The 20,307-nt window shown below is 36.4% G+C and overlaps 8 protein-coding genes across 8 annotated transcripts; 4 read left to right on the top strand and 4 right to left on the bottom strand.

Moving 5' to 3' along the window:
- Positions 1-465: 465 nt before the first annotated feature.
- bgnt-1.7 (B3GNT1, Beta-1,3-N-acetylGucosamiNylTransferase 1, homolog) lies at positions 466-2,396 on the bottom strand (the record flags this gene model as incomplete). The annotated part of the gene is made up of 9 exons (NM_001377660.1): positions 466-544; positions 598-734; positions 860-953; positions 1,256-1,372; positions 1,417-1,488; positions 1,551-1,855; positions 1,908-2,100; positions 2,149-2,267; positions 2,313-2,396. The coding sequence occupies 9 exons, from the start codon at positions 2,394-2,396 to the stop codon at positions 466-468; spliced, it is 1,200 nt and encodes a 399-aa protein (NP_001364608.1).
- A 768-nt stretch (positions 2,397-3,164) lies between these two features.
- gly-17 (GLYcosylation related) lies at positions 3,165-4,935 on the bottom strand (the record flags this gene model as incomplete). The annotated part of the gene is made up of 8 exons (NM_060733.2): positions 3,165-3,215; positions 3,261-3,587; positions 3,630-3,704; positions 3,797-4,024; positions 4,073-4,204; positions 4,473-4,581; positions 4,637-4,725; positions 4,771-4,935. 8 exons carry the CDS (start codon positions 4,933-4,935, stop codon positions 3,165-3,167), a joined length of 1,176 nt encoding a protein of 391 aa, NP_493134.2.
- A 660-nt stretch (positions 4,936-5,595) lies between these two features.
- gly-16 (GLYcosylation related) lies at positions 5,596-7,293 on the bottom strand (the record flags this gene model as incomplete). The annotated part of the gene is made up of 8 exons (NM_060734.4): positions 5,596-5,724; positions 5,801-6,166; positions 6,217-6,291; positions 6,379-6,606; positions 6,649-6,780; positions 6,863-6,971; positions 7,027-7,115; positions 7,159-7,293. 8 exons carry the CDS (start codon positions 7,291-7,293, stop codon positions 5,596-5,598), a joined length of 1,263 nt encoding a protein of 420 aa, NP_493135.2.
- Positions 7,294-8,068: 775 nt separating this feature from the next.
- Positions 8,069-9,520, top strand: T15D6.5 (Hexosyltransferase; the record flags this gene model as incomplete). Its single annotated transcript, NM_060735.2, has 7 exons — positions 8,069-8,243; positions 8,289-8,372; positions 8,418-8,779; positions 8,827-9,026; positions 9,073-9,199; positions 9,254-9,343; positions 9,407-9,520. The coding sequence occupies 7 exons, from the start codon at positions 8,069-8,071 to the stop codon at positions 9,518-9,520; spliced, it is 1,152 nt and encodes a 383-aa protein (NP_493136.2).
- A 1,017-nt stretch (positions 9,521-10,537) lies between these two features.
- Positions 10,538-11,992, bottom strand: nhr-77 (Nuclear hormone receptor family member nhr-77; the record flags this gene model as incomplete). Its single annotated transcript, NM_060736.5, has 7 exons — positions 10,538-10,643; positions 10,696-10,770; positions 10,824-11,025; positions 11,076-11,302; positions 11,352-11,647; positions 11,703-11,921; positions 11,977-11,992. The coding sequence occupies 7 exons, from the start codon at positions 11,990-11,992 to the stop codon at positions 10,590-10,592; spliced, it is 1,089 nt and encodes a 362-aa protein (NP_493137.2). The 3' UTR covers positions 10,538-10,589.
- Positions 11,993-13,965: 1,973 nt separating this feature from the next.
- glct-3 (Galactosylgalactosylxylosylprotein 3-beta-glucuronosyltransferase) lies at positions 13,966-15,052 on the top strand (the record flags this gene model as incomplete). The annotated part of the gene is made up of 5 exons (NM_001377661.1): positions 13,966-14,051; positions 14,134-14,232; positions 14,279-14,607; positions 14,652-14,908; positions 14,957-15,052. The coding sequence occupies 5 exons, from the start codon at positions 13,966-13,968 to the stop codon at positions 15,050-15,052; spliced, it is 867 nt and encodes a 288-aa protein (NP_001364606.1).
- A 968-nt stretch (positions 15,053-16,020) lies between these two features.
- On the top strand, positions 16,021-17,240 carry T15D6.8 (Methyltransferase FkbM domain-containing protein; the record flags this gene model as incomplete). Its single annotated transcript, NM_060738.3, has 5 exons — positions 16,021-16,182; positions 16,230-16,403; positions 16,456-16,575; positions 16,624-16,917; positions 16,965-17,240. 5 exons carry the CDS (start codon positions 16,021-16,023, stop codon positions 17,238-17,240), a joined length of 1,026 nt encoding a protein of 341 aa, NP_493139.1.
- A 1,029-nt stretch (positions 17,241-18,269) lies between these two features.
- On the top strand, positions 18,270-19,573 carry T15D6.9 (Nucleotid_trans domain-containing protein; the record flags this gene model as incomplete). The annotated part of the gene is made up of 5 exons (NM_001377662.1): positions 18,270-18,344; positions 18,390-18,531; positions 18,674-19,156; positions 19,206-19,320; positions 19,366-19,573. The coding sequence occupies 5 exons, from the start codon at positions 18,270-18,272 to the stop codon at positions 19,571-19,573; spliced, it is 1,023 nt and encodes a 340-aa protein (NP_001364607.1).
- Positions 19,574-20,307: the final 734 nt, after the last annotated feature.

Here is a 20,307-nt window from a genome sequence, read left to right on the forward strand (position 1 = left end):
GGATACTTTTAGATGATACTTGCCTTGTTCTATGAAAAGTAGTTCAAAAAGTTTTACAAAAATTTTTAAATTTTTTTAAAATGTGCCAATAAAAAAAGCGAGAGCTTATCGTTGTCCGCACGTTAAACTGTAAACTAACCAAAAAAGGATAAATTTCAAGCGAAGTCTTTTTTGTTTAGGTATTGCTCCTTTTATTCATAAACGAAGAAACGGATTGATATGCTATGCTCTATTTGTGATGTGCTGTTATTTTTCTCCATATTTTAAAGACACCAGAAAAGTGACAGAAACAACAAAACAGTACGCTTTTCCGGCTTTAAAAATGTTCAAATGCTCTGAAAATTTCGAGAATTGCGTGAACATTCTGAATACTCCTGAAAAAAATAAGGAAACATCTGGCAAATTCTGAAAACTCTTAAAAGTGTGAAAGATTTATGAGAAAGTTTTAAAAATAACTGGAAATTTTCAAATCGTAAAAGGTCCACATCTTGTTGTAGTGTCTGGGTACTGCTTGTCGATTTCGGCAGTGTAACGGGAAAGCGTTCTGTAAATTCACAAGCATATCTTGGGAATTCTCTACAACAAAAAAATAAATACCTCATTTTCCAAAATTGCTTTGTGTGAGCAGTGACGACTTTCGAGTACATTGTATCATCTTCTTTGATCCCCTTGTGAACATTGAATACGTGAGAGAGCAAATTGAATGTGTAGTTCGCACGGCAGAGTTTATAAATCTGTAACAAAACTTTGTCAGCATTTATTGTTAAATGAGGACAGCAGGCTGATTCGAAGTTTGCCATGGAAAAGTTGTGGCCTAGCTTTTTTTTCCGCGGTCACGTAATTTCTACCACAAACTAACCAAAGACTGCATATCCCTGACTCGCGATGGGAAGTACTCAATGTTATATGGGTCGTTGCGGTGAAGAATTATTTGAACTTCCCAATCACTTCCTCTGAAATTGCAGGGACTTTAGTTTTAGTAGGGGTGTTTTCTGATAAAAAGTTGAAAAATTCTGAAAATTTTGCGAAATTCTGATAAAAAACTTTTGATAAAAAATTCGGGACAAACTCCTAACGCTGAGTTTTTTGCTGACTATGAGTTTTTCAGGTAACTTTCCCTCAACGCGGACATATGCCAGAGTCCCTATTTGGGCGCCTTCCCCTTTCAGTCACAGTCACGGGCCGAGCCTCTTTCTGAAGTTTTAGAAGGCTGGTATTAAAGTTTCCCCAAAATAGTACAAACAAAAAATCTTACGTGTATGGAATCTCCCATGCAGTGGTTTCTTCTGATGCGTAAGAATTTTCAAACCACTCAGACAAGTTGGGTATTTGATGGCCAACAAAAAAGAACGAGTGATGGAATTCAAATGTGCTGAAACTTTGCATAAAATAAAAGTTGCAGTATTAATTTCTCACTTCTCATTCAGAAGCCCTTGCTCAAGTTCGTCCAAGTTCAGTGGAAGTTCGGTTTCGTTGGTCTCGAAGCGTCTGAAAACATATTGGATTAATTTTTCTGTAACATCTTCCCCAGAATCCAAAAATCTGCTCACCGAACAACCAAGACTTGTTTATTCATCCCATCAATCATCCGATTCGCAACTGGTTTTACCATCTTTGCAAAGTTAGTACTCATTACCATATCTGTATCGACTATCAAGTGTAAATCCGACTTTGCTCCGCGTCGAGCAATATTTCTCATTAGATTTATCGGGTAGATCTGAAAAGGGTCCTCCATTTCCTCAAGGAGCTCTGTGTTCTTTTGGAAAAACGTGACACAATCCTTATACCCGGAAGTATAGATCACAGGACATTCGGTTTGAGATGGTGAGATTCGGAATGCAAAGTGTACAGTCGTCTGTAAGGAATTATAATTATTTTCTGGTTTTCCGTGTAGTTTCTTGAAAAACCTTCCTTCTGAAATCAGCATGGCACTTGTGGAGCATGGATATGTAGTTCAAAGCATGCTGGGAGTGAAAGTCGATAAACAAGCCGAAGGAAATAGGCCCATCCCAGTTGAACGGCTTATTCTCAATTTCTCCTAAAACCTCTGGGGATCCATGAACTGCTAGGGTGATGGGCTCCAAGCCGTCTTCTCGGAATCTTTATGAGAATAATTAGTTATTCAGAAAAATTTTCAAATAAACTCACGTCTCTGTGGCCTCCAAAAATTGATAGCAAACACAAAACTGCTCATCGTGCATTTCAGTGGAGACATTCCTCTGTATATATAGAATACCGTCCAGGGACTTGATTGTTAACTGGGAGTCCTGAAATTATACAAACATAACCAGCATCAGAACCAGGAGCATTACCTTTGAATTGTACAGATGCCAAGTTAATATAATAAGTGCCAGAGGTAAAGTGAGAAGTTTCAATTTTGACGCATATATTCGCATTGGAATTTAGCTTCACAGGCTTGAGATCGAGATCTACAACTTTGATATTTTGAGAAGCTGCGCCGAACGGGTTTTCCTCTTGTTCTCCATAAACACCTTTCGGAACAGGCCCGGTTCATGAAATAAAGTTTTGTACGTAGTGTGATCTGATATTTCGGAGCAAGGAAAGTTCTGGAAAGCATACGCCGAGCCAATATTAAAACCACTTTCATTAGGATCTAAGTTTTTAAAAATCAAAATAGTTATTTTTGTCAATTTTTTCAGTTAAAATGCTCTCAAGCCCAATAATTCAGCTGATAGGCAGCACAGCTTGTCTTTTTGGGAAAATTCAGATCCATGTGGTCAAAAACTCCATTATTTTGCTGACTCAAAGTTTTTTACACCTTTTCGAGAATTTGAATTATTTCAAGATTTAAAATTTTTTTTAAAAACAACTAACGAGTGATGCAGCAAAATACAAAATCTGGATCCGAGTTTTTCGAGTTTCTCCATCGAATTTTTTAAAAGTACACATATTTTTCTTCTTCCGTTTAAATTTGGAGCAAGCTAGAGCAGAATTACCACAAATGATATCTTGAACAATAGAGTTTTATGCAAAAACAATAGATCACTAAGTTGTTACAACAAACAATTCAATAAGTTTTTACTCGGAAAAATGAACTTGAAATAAGATAAATTATCATTAAAAAAACTTAAAATCAAAGTCAGATGAGTCCGTTGAGACATGGAACGGCTTTGAGATAGTTCGACTTAGGGTAATTCTGAATATTACAAAGAATCGGATGTTAAATCTGGATTAATCGTTCGATGACGGTGTCTCTGAAAACAAATTGTTTTCTGACAGTGAATTAAACCTCCACAAACCTTTAATAGACAGAAAAAAGCTTCTGGCTCTGATTCTATGTAAAGCTTATGAGCCACCAATGCTCTTGACTTCATTAAGTTTGGAACATCTCCAATTCCAAAAACACATGATCGATCTTTCATATAGTTGTGACACTCGGATTCAACCCAAAGTTGGTGTCTGGATACGTAATTGCCCCAACCATTTGTGAGAGGATCATTGAAGTTAAATGATCCCGGAACATTGAACAAGTCCTTGTTACCGAATAGAGTCCCCCAGAATCCTTCATCAGCAACCCAAGTTGTCCGAAGAAATTCTAGTAATTGTTGAGGAACGCTGGATGAAGACTGAAGTTTCGAAATTATCAACCTTTTTCCAAACAAACTTACTAAATAATTGGCAGCTTTTCTTGGTATTAGGGAGGACAGTGAAGACTTGAAGAGCGGGAGTGGAGATTCGGTTTTCTGGAAATGCTCGGCTTAAATCTAAGTCGACTTAGTCTTGTTATTAGGCTCAGGCTTAAACACCATTCTGGAATTTCAGTCTTGAAGCTCACATTTTTTCCATTTAGGAGGCGATCCTCGTATGTACTTATTCCGATGTTAACAGTTCCATTTAAACGTTTCAAAATTCGAACCATCTCGAGATTAGTTTTCAGTGGGATATCAACACCTGATAAGTATTGAAAATATTTCCAATCAGATTTCAAGTGACTCAAAAATTCAAGACAACCATACACTGAATTTATAATTTCGAAGCTTCCCCACTTTATTGGTGGACGTTTCTGAAAGCTTTAAAATATTTGAGCGCTGTTTTTCTAAATGAACAATACCATAAAATACACATTTGGAAAACAGTTAGCGAGCTCTTTCAGCAAGATTAGGAATGCTGGGGCAGAATTTTCTCCTACTGCAATGCAGTATTCATTTTGAGGTTGATATATTGATGAGAGCAAGAATAGAACCTGAAACTTTGCGACGTCAAATTTATAGACAAAATGTGGCACCACATTCAATCTTGTTTTGGAGGAAAGTTTGGTGGGAGAAAATAACATTATCATATTTCAAACAGTTTTTATAAGAAATTTCAATTTTAAATTTCGACTTTGAAAATGTTCAAGAGCTGTCAGAAATTTTAGACGGGATCTTCAATTTTTTGGAAAATTCGTTGGATATTTGTGGAGACTGCCAGAAAACTATCGAATACAGATGACCAAATGTTCAAGAATTTACCTGTGACAGTTCCTTATACACAAGAAGCCCAAAAGACAACGGGAAGCGTGCTTCTTCCTCTGATAATGGTACTTTGTTGAATCGGAACATCGACGTTAGAGTTTGACATCTGAAACTTTCACTATCGTTTATTGGGCTAGGTCTTGAAAATTTTCAGAGCTAACCTATCTGTTGAGTTCCACATTTTATTTTCAATCATTTTCGTATTAATCAATTCTAATGTGTTTTCATTCTTGAAACCTTGCAGAATATTCTGAAACCATTTTTAAAAATTTGATAAATTTTTTGCAGTAAATACCGTGCAATTGATTTGCAAGTCGTCTAGCAAATCGGTCGGCGGGTGGATACGTTGATTTGGATTTTCCAGAAGTCTTGGAATCAATGCTTTAGCTATGAATAATATGAATATAACAAATGTAAGGTATACAGCAAGATTTAGAATTATGTTTTTTAACCGGATCATCTGAATTGAAAGAAATGAATTGTCGTACTCTAAAAGGTAGAAGTAATTCTAAAACTGGAACTCATATAATTGTCTTTAGCAAATATTCCGGAGGTGGCTTTGAAGCCTAGATTCAAATTGGAATTTGAGTTTACAGGCATGAGATCGAGATCGATCGCCTTGATAGTCTCATGAACGAAGCTAGACAGAGCGGGTTCCTCTTTCTTTGTTTTTACCCTTTTTCAGTTTCTTCAGTTGAAATGACAGTTGCAAAACCTCATGGTATTGCAAGTTGAATCTGCCAGTATTAAGATTTCAAAGAAAACTGGCCTTGTCTGACACTGGATATAAAGGGTTTCTTATGATTACTCCTATATTTGCAAATACGTAAATCGATTAAACATAATGCAGCAAATTACAAAAAACGGTTCTTAGTTCCAGAATTAAGATCAGTCCAATTGTCTTTTTTCGGTTTGTTCCACCAATTTTTTTAAGGGCATCTGTTTTTCTTGTGTTTATTTTTCAACACTTTGAGCACCACAAGCTTTTGATTCAGCTTCCTTCCACTGCGTTAGATCTATTCAGCATGGAAGCTTCAAAAATTTTGATTGTAACAAAACAAAGCAACACGTTTTTTACTCGGAAAAGGGAACCCGAAATTGAATAAATACTTTTAGAAAATCATAAAATCCAATTTAAATGAGTCAGTTCGGACACGGGACGGTCTTGTGATATTTCGACTTGGGGCAATTCTGAGTATTTGGAAGCATCAAATGTTGAGTCAGGGTTCAATGTTCGACGACGATGCTCCTAAAAAATTCCTATTAATTCTGTACACTTTATGCCCTGCCCCAACATTTCCTGGGCTCATTGAGCTTCCACAAACCTTTAATAAGCAAAAATAAGCTTCTGGCTCTGATGTTAGGTAAAGCTTATGAGCTACTAAAGCTTTTGCCTGCAATAAGTTTGAAACATCTCCAATTCCAAAAACACATGATCCATCTTTCATGTGATTGTGGCACCCGGATTCAAACCAAATTTGATGCCTGGATATGTAATAAAACCACCCATCTGTGGGTTTTGTTAGGTTTGCTCTCGCATTTTCTTTAAAATATATCCACTCTTCAAAATTCAATGATCCCGGAACATCAAACAAGCCTTTGTTTCCAAATAGAGTCCCCCAGAATCCTTCATCAGCAACCCAAGTGTTCCGAAGAAATTCCAGTAGCTGTTGAGGAATGCTGGATGAAGCCTGAAATTTTGAAAATTTTCATTGAAAAAATAAATATAAAGTTAACTTACTAAGTAATTGGCAGCCTTTCTTGGTATCAGGGAAGACAGCGACGATTTGAAAAGCGGGAGAGGAGACTCTGTTTCCTGAAATCTATTGGATTAGGCTCAGGCTTAGGTGTAGGCCTGGGTTTAGGCTTAAATTTCTGTGTCAAGTATGGTTCTGAAACTAACATTTTGACCTAGAAGGCGTCGATTCTCGTAGACTTTGATTTCAACATTAGCTGTCCCGTTTAAACTTTTCAGAATTCGAACCATCTCCAGATTTGTCTTCAATGGAATGTCAACACCTGATAAATATTGAAAATATTTCCAGTTGGATTTCAAGTGACTCAGAAATTTAAGACAGTCGTAAACTGAATTAATAATTTCGTAGCTTCCCCATGTTATTGGTGGACGTTTCTAAAAATTGGAAAATATTAAAGTAATTCGGGATACGTATACCATAAAATGCACATTAGGAAAACAGTCTGAGAGCTCCTCGAGCAAGATTAGGAATGTTGAGGCAGAATTTTCGCCTACAGCAATGCAGTATTCGTTTTGAGGTTGATATATTGATGAGAGCATGAATAGAACCTAAAACTTTGTGGCGTCAAAATAAAAAGCAAAATGTGCCGCACCCATTTGAAGGCGGAGTTCAAAATATTCAAGAATCTACCTGTGACAGTTCCTTGTACACAAGAAGTCCATAAGACAGCGGGAAACGTGCCTCTTCCTCCGATAATGGTACTTCATTGAATCGAAACATCGACTTTACAGTATGACATCTAAAATTTTCATTATCGTTTATTGGGCTAGGTCTTGAAAATTTTCAGAGCTAACCTATCTGTCGAGTTCCACAATTTGTCTTCAATCATTTTCGTATTAATCAATTCTAACTGTTTTTCATTCTTGAGCCCTTGCAGAATATTCTGAAACCATTTTTAAATTTGATAAATATTTTGCGAAAAATACCGTGCAATTGATTTCCAAGTCATCTAGTAAATCAGTCGGCGGGCGACTGGATGGTTTAGCTACGAATAAGTATGTGAATATAACAAGAGAACCGTACACAGCTACACAAGAAAAACTTCCTTTCAATCGGACCATCTGAAGTATTTGAAATCTGTTTCCGGAAGTTTAGTTGTTTTTTAAAAGCATGAAATTTTCTGATACGAACTGAAGGAATTATTTCGAAACTTGCTTTGAAGCCTAGATTCAAATTGGAATTTGAGTTTGCAGGCAGGAGATCGAGATCAAGCTAGACAGAACGGGTTTCGACAATGATGTTCGCTGAAAAATCTGGGTCTCCGCATCTACTTCGATCTTTATCAGCGTCTCATAAGTCTGAAGTTGTACTGTAAGTGCACCGCAAGAGCATCTGATCATTCTAGACACAATGTTGTATAAAAGGAGCAAATGGTTGCATTCCTTGTAGCAATTATTCTGCCTATTTCTGAGAAACGACTTTGCTATTAGTGAGCAGACGACGTGAATCGAGGCTCGCACCAGACCTCCTAAAGCCTTGTGGAACATTAATACATACGTTCACGAGCTAATATCCAGTTGCTCTACTCAAAGAGATGTTTTCCACCCTCTGAAACACTCAAGGCATATTCACGATTTCTCGAATAATTCCCTGACTCAATTTCTGATGAAACTACGCGATATTATTCCGAATTAGCTAGCGAAATTGAAGACAAAGATTCGATAAGAAACTTCGATTCCTGAACTATTCCGAATTTCAACCTACTTTTCGTGAAGTGGGTTGTTGACAAAAATCGTCTAAAAAATTGTCATAGCCTGGTTTCCTGCCTACTTCATACAAGTTAATTTTTTTGTTGATACAAGCTTTGTATGGAGTTTCGCTTTTTCGGCGGAATAGATGGATATCACGGTTCTTGATGTGGTTCCCAAGTGCAAAAAGATGGTAATCTATTGCATTCAGGAACGTTCTGCTTTTGGAAAAATGCTTGAAACGTTTCGTTTTCATTCTACTATGATAAGAAATTGCACAAAACGCCTAACTCTAAAGGCGACAATTATTGTTGTTGTACTGTGTGAGTTATATTAGGAATGTAGAAGAAAATCTTCAGAATTTTCAGTTTATTGGGTTTTGCTCCAAAATCAAGAAGCCCCAATTTCTGAGTTACTCGAGGAACGCTGCGATCGAAGTGGATGGAATTATAGTTAGTTTTTAAATAACATCACTTCTCTTTTTTTCAATATTTCAGGCACAACTGCCGGCAGAACACGGGATTTTGGTTCAAGGTTCCGTGTCTCATTTGCGGATATTCAAAAATCTCAAAGATGGCTGCACCTTCCAAAAATTAAAAATCCAACGTGGAATCGTGATATTTTAATGATAGTTGCCAGTAGGCCAGGAAGTGTTTCACGGAGGAAAGTTCTGAGGAAGACTTGGATGAACAAGGCGAATAGTAAAATAATACGGAATGGAAGGATGCAAGTATTGTTTTTAGTTGGGATGGTAGCTGGAGATCGTGATCTGATGAAAGCCGTGAAGAAGGAAGCAGAATCATTTGGTGACATTATTGTGATGAACTTAGAAGATACTTACGATAACTTGCCGTTCAAGGTAAACGATTTTACTTTTTCAGAATATTAAACATTTTTCCCCTAAAGGTGCTATCCCTACTTCTTTATGGAACAAATAAGGCGTCCGATTTCAAAATTATTGGAAAAATCGACGATGACGTCATTTTCTTCCCGGACCGTCTTACCCCACTGTTGGACGAAAACGTGATTGATTCCAGCAGCTATAGCATCTACGGGTACTTGTCACAAGATGATGAGCTTGTCGTTCGAAACGAAACTAAACCATGGTGACGTTTGGCTTAATTACAGGTTTTTAAGCTAGATATTTTTTAGGTATGTACCTGAAACTGCATATAACTGCACGAAATATCCGGTGTACGCTTTGGGACCATTTTATTTGATCACTAACAAGGCAGCTAATCTTATCGTGGAAAATTCCAGATTTCAAAATTTCATGACAGTAAGATTTAGAAGTATTAGGTATCACATATCCTTACAGTCAAATGATATTCAGGTTGAAGACGCTCTTATCGCTGGAATTATTGCCGAGGGTCTTGGAATTCAGCGGCACAGTCTTCCAATGGTGTTCAGATACAGATTTGATGTATTGCTTGGCTTTAAAAAATCCTTCAACTGCAAAAAACATATATGAATACAAAAATTTCAGAACACTGACGGAAAGAAAATTCTCTCGTGGCATATGTCCAAAAGGAGTGACAGACAATTTTTGGATTTTTATCAGCAAAGTTTAGCACTGTATCAACTGGAACAGGAATCTTAATTGCATTTTTAATCGAAATATAAAATTTTTGTTTTTTTTTCCATTTTTTTTATTCTAGCAGACAATGTAAACCATACTTTTTGAATGATTCAAGGTAGGTTAGGAAGGTGCTCACTTCAGCATACATCTGTTTTTTTTTAGATTTGACTAAAATTTTTGTTCAGTGATTGGGAGGTTACTGAAAGGGCTTGGTTGTTATTTGGGCGTCCTGGGGTTCGATTCCCGGTCGATGCACTATGTTATAGCCAACGTTGAACCCCTGTTGCGAAGAAATCTGAGCTGAGTAACACAGAGTAACATCGCTTGTTAGGCGGGTGAAAGTGTCGATGTGTCCGAAAGCAACAGAGACAAGCAGACGTAGAGAAATTATGTAGATTTACGCGTATTGATTCACAGTAAACAATTTGTGATAGATAAATGTATAATTAAGACTTCAAAAGTTTACGAGGTGTAGCTAGAAAGATCGGAAGGTCCTGCGATCAAGATACAGTTGCAGTTTAAGTAAAAAACTAATTAGATTTTCTGTGATGATCATTAATTCTGCAAGATAAAGCCAAGTTGGTAGTAAACCGATTTTCATTCAATTCTCGATTTAAGTCATTTTTCCCCAGTTTAATGGTAAGCTGAAGCCTCCTGTGGACAAGCGATTTCTCAGGGTAACTGACGACTATGACAGATTTACTTTTTGTGAACCAAACCACTACCCACTTTCCAAGCCGGCTGGGCTCAGACATGCGTTTTGAACAGAAGTCCCGAAGCAAACTGTGATACGAATCTCACCCCTTTCAGCCAGCTTTCCCTACACCTTCTACGTCGTTCTCCGGTTTTTATTTCAGAGATATATACAGATAGCACTAAGTCCTATATGTACCGTGATCCTCCTATTGGAAAGACTCGATAAGACACGAATATCTTTTGCTACATCTCGCTACGGAATGAGATTGCTTCAAATCGGCACGTTTCGAATTGAAAAGCTGAATTTAAAATTGAAAATGAACGAAATTAGATCTTGGAGTGTTGATTCATATGATAGATTTATTGAGAACTATGTAGAAAAATTACAATGAGTCTAAAATGGAAGTCCCAATTGTATATATAGTTTTGCCATGTCATGGTACATTTGCTGAAAATATGGAAATATGGATAACTATGATTTTTTATTAGACCAAACTCACAAAAACTGAAATAATAAGTAACGTAATTTCACCAATTCTAGTAGCAATTTGCATAGAATCCATAGATGTGTAAGTCTAAAATTATCTATTTATGTAAGTTAAATTTGACATACTCCTTTAGAATCTACCTGATAATAATCGTTTAATGCCTTCATAACACTTTCATAATGTTCCTGTGCAATAATCTTCATGGCTCGGCTGGTCTCATGGTACACCAATTTCCAGATGCAAATTGATTTGAATGCTGCGAACTCGATAGTATTGAATTTCAACTGGGAAAATGAGACAAGAAGCGTTGATTTCACTTGGTTTATGAATTTCAGCAGTTTTCTGGAAAATATTATATAATCACTACATACACTGATATTGTTATCACTTACAAGTCAAGTTCCGAGTCATCAATTGGAACCGAATTATTTTCCCTCAAATAATTCCACGTTGATTCAATCCAAACATTTGAAAATTGAAAATACTTCCGAAGAATCAAAATATCCTCATTATCAAGTAAATCGACTCCAGGACAAGTTTTGCATAATTCAGCTGCTAGCTTATTCTGAACACTTGTTATCTCCAAAAACTCTTCCACTGACTTTATATTCAATGTATTCTGTAATTTTGAAAATTACTTGATTTATGGATGTTGAATTGAGTAATACCATATTATTCCGCTTGTCATGTGTGATTTGATATATGTAATACTTTAAAAGACTTCCATGACTAATTTTCAATATCTTGCTAACATCTTTTTCAGCTTCTTTGTTAGGACTCATAGATGACTTCCTCGAGTGATGAGCCCATTTAGATTGGGTTGTTGTTACGAAACCTGAGAAACTGCTGAATTGAAGGTACATACGTTTTAACATACCTCTGACGACTTCTTCATTTCCGGAATCTTTTCTTCTGTTCAATATGTACATTGGGGTATTAGTTGAGTTTCTTCTCTGTTTTACTACTTAAAAAAAACTTTTTTTGTTAAGTTTAAGTAAACAATTATGTATTAAACTTACAATTTCTTTTCATTCCAGCAATTTTCACACAATAATCAAATCTACAAGCTCTGCAATTCTTTCTCATTCCCTTGCATTGATTGTTCTTTTCACATAAGTATCGAATATTCAGTGAAACTGTTCTCCGGAAGAATGCAGCACATGCTCCGCAGACTAGGCCACCGAAGTGGAGTTCCACATTAGAAGGGAATTCACAAACTGGGCATATTGGATCAGCTACTGGAAAATATAATTCTAAGTTAATTCAAAAAATAAAAGTCGCAGCGGAACTCACACTCTACAATCGGCATCTTCGAAAGATTTTTGAGAACGCGATGAACTCAAATGTCGAATAGACTCGGGGGTTTTGCAATACGTTGGTATGCTGTTGGAGGATTGTTTGGAGGTTCAGAGATCGTATCGAGTATATTGAAAGACGACCCCCGAATCTTGAAGTCCCCTAGTTCATAGATTTCTATCATTCACGCGGGGAATCTTAAAGCCATATGGAAGAGAATAACGCATTGAAATATGTAGATACATAGATTTCAACTAATTTGCCAAAGAGTTCCGCAATGAAGCTTTATTCATTTGGAGCAAACTTCTTGCAGTCTGAGTTAAAGCTTGGTAAGAGTAGAGTTAAACTTACTTGATTGCATTCTAAACCAAATCGAGCTGAAGTCCTACCAGCTTTTGTTCATGTTTTGGCAGCTTCTGAAACAAGTTAGCGTAAAATTAGAATAGCATAACATTAGTTAACATAACTTTACTTAGACAAAAAGCTTCCACCAAATGCTGAGCCAATAAATTTGTGACCAAATAATCTAGTGTAATAGTTTGTATTTAGAATAGCTCATAAGGATATCACAATAGTTATAATCTAGTTTACCTAACTAGAACACCTAAAGTCATAATTTATCAGAAATCAAAGATCCGATCATTTATATTTCTCTTTCCAAAATAGTTTAGGTGCTGAAAAAATTCCATTTAACACAATTTTCGTTGTTATACCGTTTTCAATGATTATCTGTAGTAGAAAGTCAAACTTTAATTTTTTTTTGAAATAGTTACTCCGCACCTACTTTTCAATAAATACACAATGTCTATAGGATGATCTCGCATTTGACTTTTCAAAAGTCTTTGCCCTCTTTATTTCCTCGTGGCGCAGGAAACGGGGGACGAATGAAGGTTGTTGCCGTGTATCTGTGTCACATTTAACCCGATGTGCGAAATTCGACAGATGTTATCCTAACTTATTCGGGCCATTTCGCGTGAGAAGGATTGACTTTAGAATATGCCTTATGAAGAATGAAGAAAGAACCGATAGGTTATGTATTGCGGATTAATGGTTAGGGCAATGGGTGCAGGGCGATCTTTTTGCAGTGTTGGAATGGATAATGTTCAGTATTAAAGAGCACGCTTTACGGACTATATCAATCAATAATCAATCAATAATTTCAATCATTCTTTTTTTTTAATAAGTCTTCTGTTATATTAGGAAGTGATGGTCAGGAAAATATTCCTGTTATTCGATTCTCTAGACGCCCCTGAATTTCCATAGGCATTACAGCAAAATCTATTCTTCACTCTACCATAATTTCTCGAAATTTAATTTTTAAAGTCCAATATTCACATAGACGAATATTATTAAACCTTGTTTACAATGGACTGATATTGATGCAAAATGGTACAATTTCTGCAAGCTAAAACGAATCTTTACATCTTTACCCGCAATTTTGATCAAACTCCAAAAAATTCAAAAGGTATTCAACGATATTTACTTTTTAATTGACAACTTTTAATACTCCATTACGAGCAAAGATGTATGTCGTTTGATTAGTCAACGTGTCACCGAATCCTCCAAACAGCGCTGAGATTACAATCAGAAATGGACGACGCAAGTGAGAAGTTCCATACATCAAGTCCAACTTGAGAAGTTTTGAGAAAGTTTTTTTTGTTGAGAAAAACTTTCTCAAAAAATCGGGGAAGCTGTTGGCTTAATTTTGTCATTCGTGTGTAAATATCTACAAAATCAGTATCTCTTTAGCTCAGATTCAAAAAAAAACTTTGTGATCTTGGTCCGAAGTTTTAATTTTCTAACGAAAAACGTTTTGGATAACTAATTAATTCAAGCCAAAAAATTTTAGACTTTCTCTGCATATTTTTGAATTCAATCCCAAAAATCACAAAACCTGAATGCGGCTATCCTTTTTAAAGATCTTTCTGATATTGTCTATAAAAATTGAAATGCAACATCCATTGAACTAGAAATCGTCATCTATGCATGATGAGCGTCCTGCAGGTTTATGGGATGCGTGTTGTATGCTTCACAATTTGTATTGTAATTGTATTTAAATGTGCATTGTATCTGTAAGTTTCAGAAGCTTTATTACTGAAATAGGCTCAACATGATACCCAAAAAATCAAGTTTCATAGTCACATACGCTTTTAGAATCAAACCAACTTCTCCTCAGGACTCTGGTTCAAATCGAATGATAATTGTAATCACGCCTACTTACAAAAGAATTACTAGGTTGGCTGATATAACACGGTAAATAAATCTCTTCATTTGATAAATCCCTTATTTTATTGATCAGATTGGCTAACACATTGTCTCAAGTCGAAAATTTGCATTGGATCGTAATAGAGGATGGAGAGTCAACTATTCCTAATGTTCAAAATATTTTGGAACGGTCTGAGCTACTGTATACCTATGTAGCGCACCGAACTGCTTCAGGATACCCTGCCCGAGGATGGTACCAGCGAGATATGGCATTAAAGTTGATACGGACAAACCCATCCCAAATCCTGGGTGAGCATGAGGGAGAAGCTGTGATTTATTTTGCAGACGATGATAATTCTTACGACTTGCGACTATTTGAGGATTATATCAGGAATGTGAAGAAGCTGGGTCTTTGGGCTGTTGGTAAGAAATATTAGTCTTTTAGAAGCCGGAACTGATTTTTTCAGGCTTGGCTGGTGGAGCAGCAGTGGAGGCTCCAAACGTAGTGAACAAGAAAGTCACTTCATTCAATTTCAAGTGGAAATCCAAGCGACGATTCGCTGTTGATATGGCGGGATTTGCAATCAATCTTGACTATATCCTAAATTCCAGTGCAGTGTTCGGTACGGAATGTAAGAGAGGTGATGGCGCTCCGGAGACTTGTCTCCTCGAGGATCTAGGTTTCGATTTGAATGATATTGAACCTTTTGGGTATGAGAAAGAGGCAAGTGAAATTTATAGTAGTTTATATAGTATGGTATTTTATTTACAGAAAAACAATGAGATCTTGGTATGGCACACTAAAACTAGTTATTCGGGCATGAAGGTCAAGGAAGCGGAAAAATTTGGATATTTTGTGGAACCATAATTGATTTATTTTTTTTTTTTTGAATAAGGATAAAAAATGGCTTGTGTCCCGTGTGATTTTCATAATAAAAGCTTCATTAAAACTTTGAAAACAGAGTTTCCAAAAACTAAATCTGAATAAACATGTAATAATCAATTTGATAATAAAGACTGCCTGGTGAAAATCGTGCATTAGACCCTGAACAATTAATTTTTATTGTTCCAATTGTTTAATAGTTAAAAATAACCTGTAATCTTAGAGCTACAGCCTGAAGACATAGTTTTCAAGCTTAACGTTTTGTGTGTATGATATGGTTTTGTGGCTTCTGTTTTAGGCCGTACTTTACAAACTTACGTTTAGGCTTAGTTTTCAAAAATACTATTTCCAAACTCTTTTTTTTAAGTTAGCAAACAGTGCTTTCACTGTACGTCCTCGTTAACAGATACTTTTATAACGAGCAACATAAATAATTTTTTTTCCGTTTCAGCCTAAAAATCGAGAAAGATCATAAACTACATCTGCAAAAACCAAAAAAGTGTCGAACTCTGTTTTTAGTTTAAAACGAGTGCTAGTGCTGACATATGTATCGGTTCCTTCCTATAAATATAACTGCAAAGAGAACACAACTTATATGAAATTGAGTTATTTCAAAATTGCATACAATTCTTCATGATTCACGCTATTTTCAGTATAAAACACGTTATGAAATGTGATTGAAAAATCCGTTATCCAGTCGTGTCACATTTAAAGACGATAAGCATCAACTAGAATGTTTTTGAAATCGAATCGGTCCGTTGTTCAGACAAGATGGAAAATGATAATTTCAAGAATAAGATCCAGATAATTGAAAAAATCCTACTATAGATAAAAAATATTCCTGGAGATTTGATCTTGTTTTGTCCCTTTATAAGCAGCGCTCCACTCAAAATCATGCACAAATGCGCGTTGACTCACGGCTATCCGTTTCCAGCGGGAGTTTTCTTCCAAGAATGAAACTCTACGTATTTTTAAGCTGCATTGTAGCCGGATTTACACTCTATGCGATTCTTTCTACGTTTGAAGTTAAGAAGGAAACTCGAAGACATACTGTTTATAAGAAGAATGCCTGGGACACCATGGATGGTGAAGGATATCAGTTCAAGAGCAGTGATGTAATTAATCGAAAAGTGAATATATAATACATTTAATAATATTTCAGAATACTCTGCAACTAGATTCTCGTTTTTATAAGCTTGATATGCTTCCAGCTTGCAACAACCTAACCGATCTCAAGGTCCAAGAAGATGTTGTGAACTTGATGAGTGATGTGAAAAGGGAATTTTTGGGGTGTATCAAGCCAATTGTTGAGCAATGGAGAGGACGGGCTAAAGAAGTGAGTATTCTGAATAGTTGAATAATAATAATAAAAATACAATTTTTTCAAGATGAATTTGGAATGGGTGTCCAAAACTGCCGTATGTGATAAACTTTCCGTTTTCAACAATTTGGAAGTTGAGCCATTTAATAATCAACACGAAACCAAATGGGCAATTCTTCCGAAATGCGTGAGTTCTGAAAGGTCATAGCTCTCAATTAATTGACGGGTTTTACAGAAAGAGGAGAATATCCTTGTGACACTCGGCGTTGGACATGACACTACTGCTGAGGAACTGTTCAACCGAACACTTCCCAACACAATTTTTTACGGAGCCGACCCGATTATTGAGCCAAACAGGCAGATGTACTCAGCATTTGGGAAGTTCTTCCCATTTGCTATTGGAAAAGAACCTGGCTTTACGAAGTTCCGGGTGCTTCCGAACCAAAATCAAAAGACACGGAAGTACATTTACCAGGATGTTACTACAATTCCATTTTTGTATTTTTTGCATGATATTTTGAAGTTAAAGGTGAAATTTAACAAGTCAAATAAATTACGATAAAAACTTTATTCCAGAAAATCGACTTTGCATGGATAGACATTGAAGGCGGGGAGTTTGAATTCCTCGACAAATTCCATCGCGACGTTCAAATTTGTCAATTCAATATAGAAATTCACTCAACATTTGCACCGACACAAGCCCAGGCGTTCCATGATTTCATTTTCAGGGTGTTGGAAGAACAGAAGTATGTATTCTTGAAGCCAATGCACACCCAGGCTGGAGTTCATCGAATGTTCTTTGTGAATGTTCAGGACAAGGAGTGTCTGGCAAAGTATTTCAATAATTTCTGACTATTAATTGAATAAATGTTTAGTGGAACGTGTTAGATATGTATTTTAACAAATATGACAATATCAGCACTTCGTTTATTGGTTAAATTTGTGGCGAATACAGCTTTTTTTAACTTTTCACGGAATCGAAAATTGACAGCAGATTCTTCACCTGCATTTTAATTTTGTTTTTCTAAAATAGTAGCGGCAACTTTTCCATTTTAAAAATACGTTAGTTTTGCAAAATGAGCAAAAAGTGACCGAATATGGAGAGCCCTCGTTTTTGATAATTAGTACTGCATGCAATACTAGTTTCCAAGCTTCTGTGCAAATTAATACTTGGAGACTAGACTACTGGCCTGCATTTGAAGTTATTGGTATTCACCTACAAAACTTAAATTTAATTCAGAATTTCGCCATATTTGTGGCCTTGATTATTTTCTCAGAATTTGAAAAATTCCTTCAAGAACCAGGCTTAATCCTAAAAATTTTATTCCGTAATGAGATGTACCGATAGATACATCTATATATTTCCTCTCACTTTCGAATCACAGTGCATTGAATACGACTTCCAAGGATGCGCAACGCGGAGTGAATGCAGTGTTAACCATCTCAAAAGGGAAAGTCGAGAAAAATCCGAAGAACGAGTCGAAGAACAGCCGTGTTAAAGCTAAAAACAAAGATATTTGAAAGTTTCATCGAATTTATTGAAAAAGTAAAACGTTATAACAGACAATCGTTTTGTGGCAAACCTTTCACAAACTTTACAAGATTCTAAGAAGCTTTAAATTTAGTCGAACATTAAAAAATTATTTTCCTTTACGACTCTGACCCTTACTATTTAGTAGTAAATAAGGTCGTGATGGCTACGATGGTCAGCTAAATTCTGACGCTTCATCCAAAACCTGAACCAAGAATGTGTTCTGTCTACCCTGTTATCCTGCAGCTTTCTGATTTCAATCTTGTCTAGCAGCTTCACACGAATCCGAAAAAATTGTCCAACTCAGAAAACGAATTCACACCTTGGTTTTCATTTCTTTTTTAATATAAATGAAATCCATCCACCCATATTGGTTCAAGATTTGTTGTCTGGTATTTATCATCTTTTTATTTTTCTTCCAAAAGGTTTGATTTGGGTTTTCTGGAATTTTCAAAGTTAGTTTTTTGCAGGCAAAGTTTGAGAGAAGTAGTTGTTTTTGTAAATCGAGAAAAAGCGGGAAAACTTATGATTTTTGCTATGAAAATCCGCGGAATCCAGAGTCAATTGGAGCAAAATTCAACTGCAATTTATTGGATACTTTGGAGGAATTGGGTAAGTCACTTCCAACTATAAAGTTTTTAGACTGGTAAACCGGCAAAACCGGAGAGCAGCGGTGTGCCAGTTTTTGGCCACCAAAATTTAAAATTCAAATTGAAAACATTTCTCTCTCCTGAACTAATCAATATATTTTTAGGCCTAATCAGCGAAACTGAGCGGATACCCAGCTTATCATCTATCATCAACGACGAATCAGCAGTGGTTTTCGTCTCCTCAACATCCGACGATCACCTCCACCTCAGCCTCAAATCCTACAACTCAATCCGGGAATTCTATCCACATCACAAGTACATACTACATGGCTTGAATCTGAGTGCGGCTTACATTGACAAACTTCCCAGAAATGATGAAAACTTCGAGTTTCGAGCATTCAATACTTCTACCTACCCGAAATTTGTGAGCAACTGGATGACTTATAACTTCAAGCCACTGCTGATGGCTCAAATGCTCAAAGAGTTTCCGGCGGTTTGGTGGATAGATGCTCATATTGGAGTTGTTAAGCCAAATATCATTGGGAATCTTTACGAGGAGATAAAAACCGAAAGGCTTAGCGATGATTATGCTTCGGTTATTGCAGAATCTCTAGCTCCTCATAGTAACTTTGCAGTTTTAAATCCAAGTGGGCAGTTTCAGAAGTAGATTTTACCATAGCAATAAAAGCAATTCAGAACTCTTAAAATTCTTTCCCACGAGCTCATTGGAGCTGCTGAAACAAAGGACTCAAGTGCAAGCCGGTCTCATTTTCCTAGCGCGCACCAGATATACAATGAAACTTTTCAAATGGTCAGTGATAAATATTGTTGAAAAGGAAGTTGAAATTAATTTCAGGATGGTGCTTTGTGCACTCACAGAAGACTGTATGAACCCTCCAGGATCTCAGTCGATATGCATTTTCCTTCACGATTGGAACAAGTACTACGCTGACTGCTTCAGATATGATCAGTCTATTATCAACCTGCTACTGGTCAACGATTTTACGGGTATTCATAAATATTACTCGGAAAAGTTGTCTTCCTCCTTTGTTAGAAATGATTAATTATTGATGTTGTTATTTTATGTTCTCAACTCTGATCTTGTGATTTCTTTTGTACAGGTGAAAGTTATAATTTTGAACATAATTTTGAATATTTTTACTTTTCGAAGCGCCCGACACTATTCGGGTTCTCCGCGCCGTGAGAAGGTCGACGAGGCCGGCAATGAGTCTCCTGAATCCAAGCACTATATGAAAGTTGTTCAACTATTGGGCTCAAGAGGAAGCAAAAAAGCGCGCAAGAAGTCAACCGATCCTTACGCTGCACTACAATCATAATCAAAAAAGCGAAACTGTTCACATACATTTCAGGGGTGAGTGGCATACGGTTTTTTTTCCGGCAAATCGGCAAATCGGTAAATTGTAGACATTTCCGGCAAATCTGATATTTTTAAAACGGTAAATCGGCAATTTGCCGAAAATGAAAGTTTTGGGAAAACCGGCAAACCGGCAACTGCCCGGAATTGAAAGTTTCCGGCAAATCGGTAAACCGGCAAATTGCCGAAATTTAAAATTTCCGGCAAATCGGCAAGCCGGCAATTTGCCGATCTGCCAAACGGCAACTTCCACCTACTCCTGATACATTTACTGAAGTCAGCCATCTATTTTGGAAACACACAATATTCAATTTTTAAAAATTTTCCTGCTTATTCACCTGAAATTTTTTCAAAACATTTCTGAATCCAATTAAATTTTGAAATTCAGGATTTCAGATTGTATCTTTTACATAAGCGCGCTTT

The sequence above is a fragment of the Caenorhabditis elegans genome, chromosome I (assembly GCF_000002985.6).
Source record: "Caenorhabditis elegans chromosome I".
NCBI lineage: Eukaryota > Metazoa > Nematoda > Chromadorea > Rhabditida > Rhabditidae > Caenorhabditis > Caenorhabditis elegans.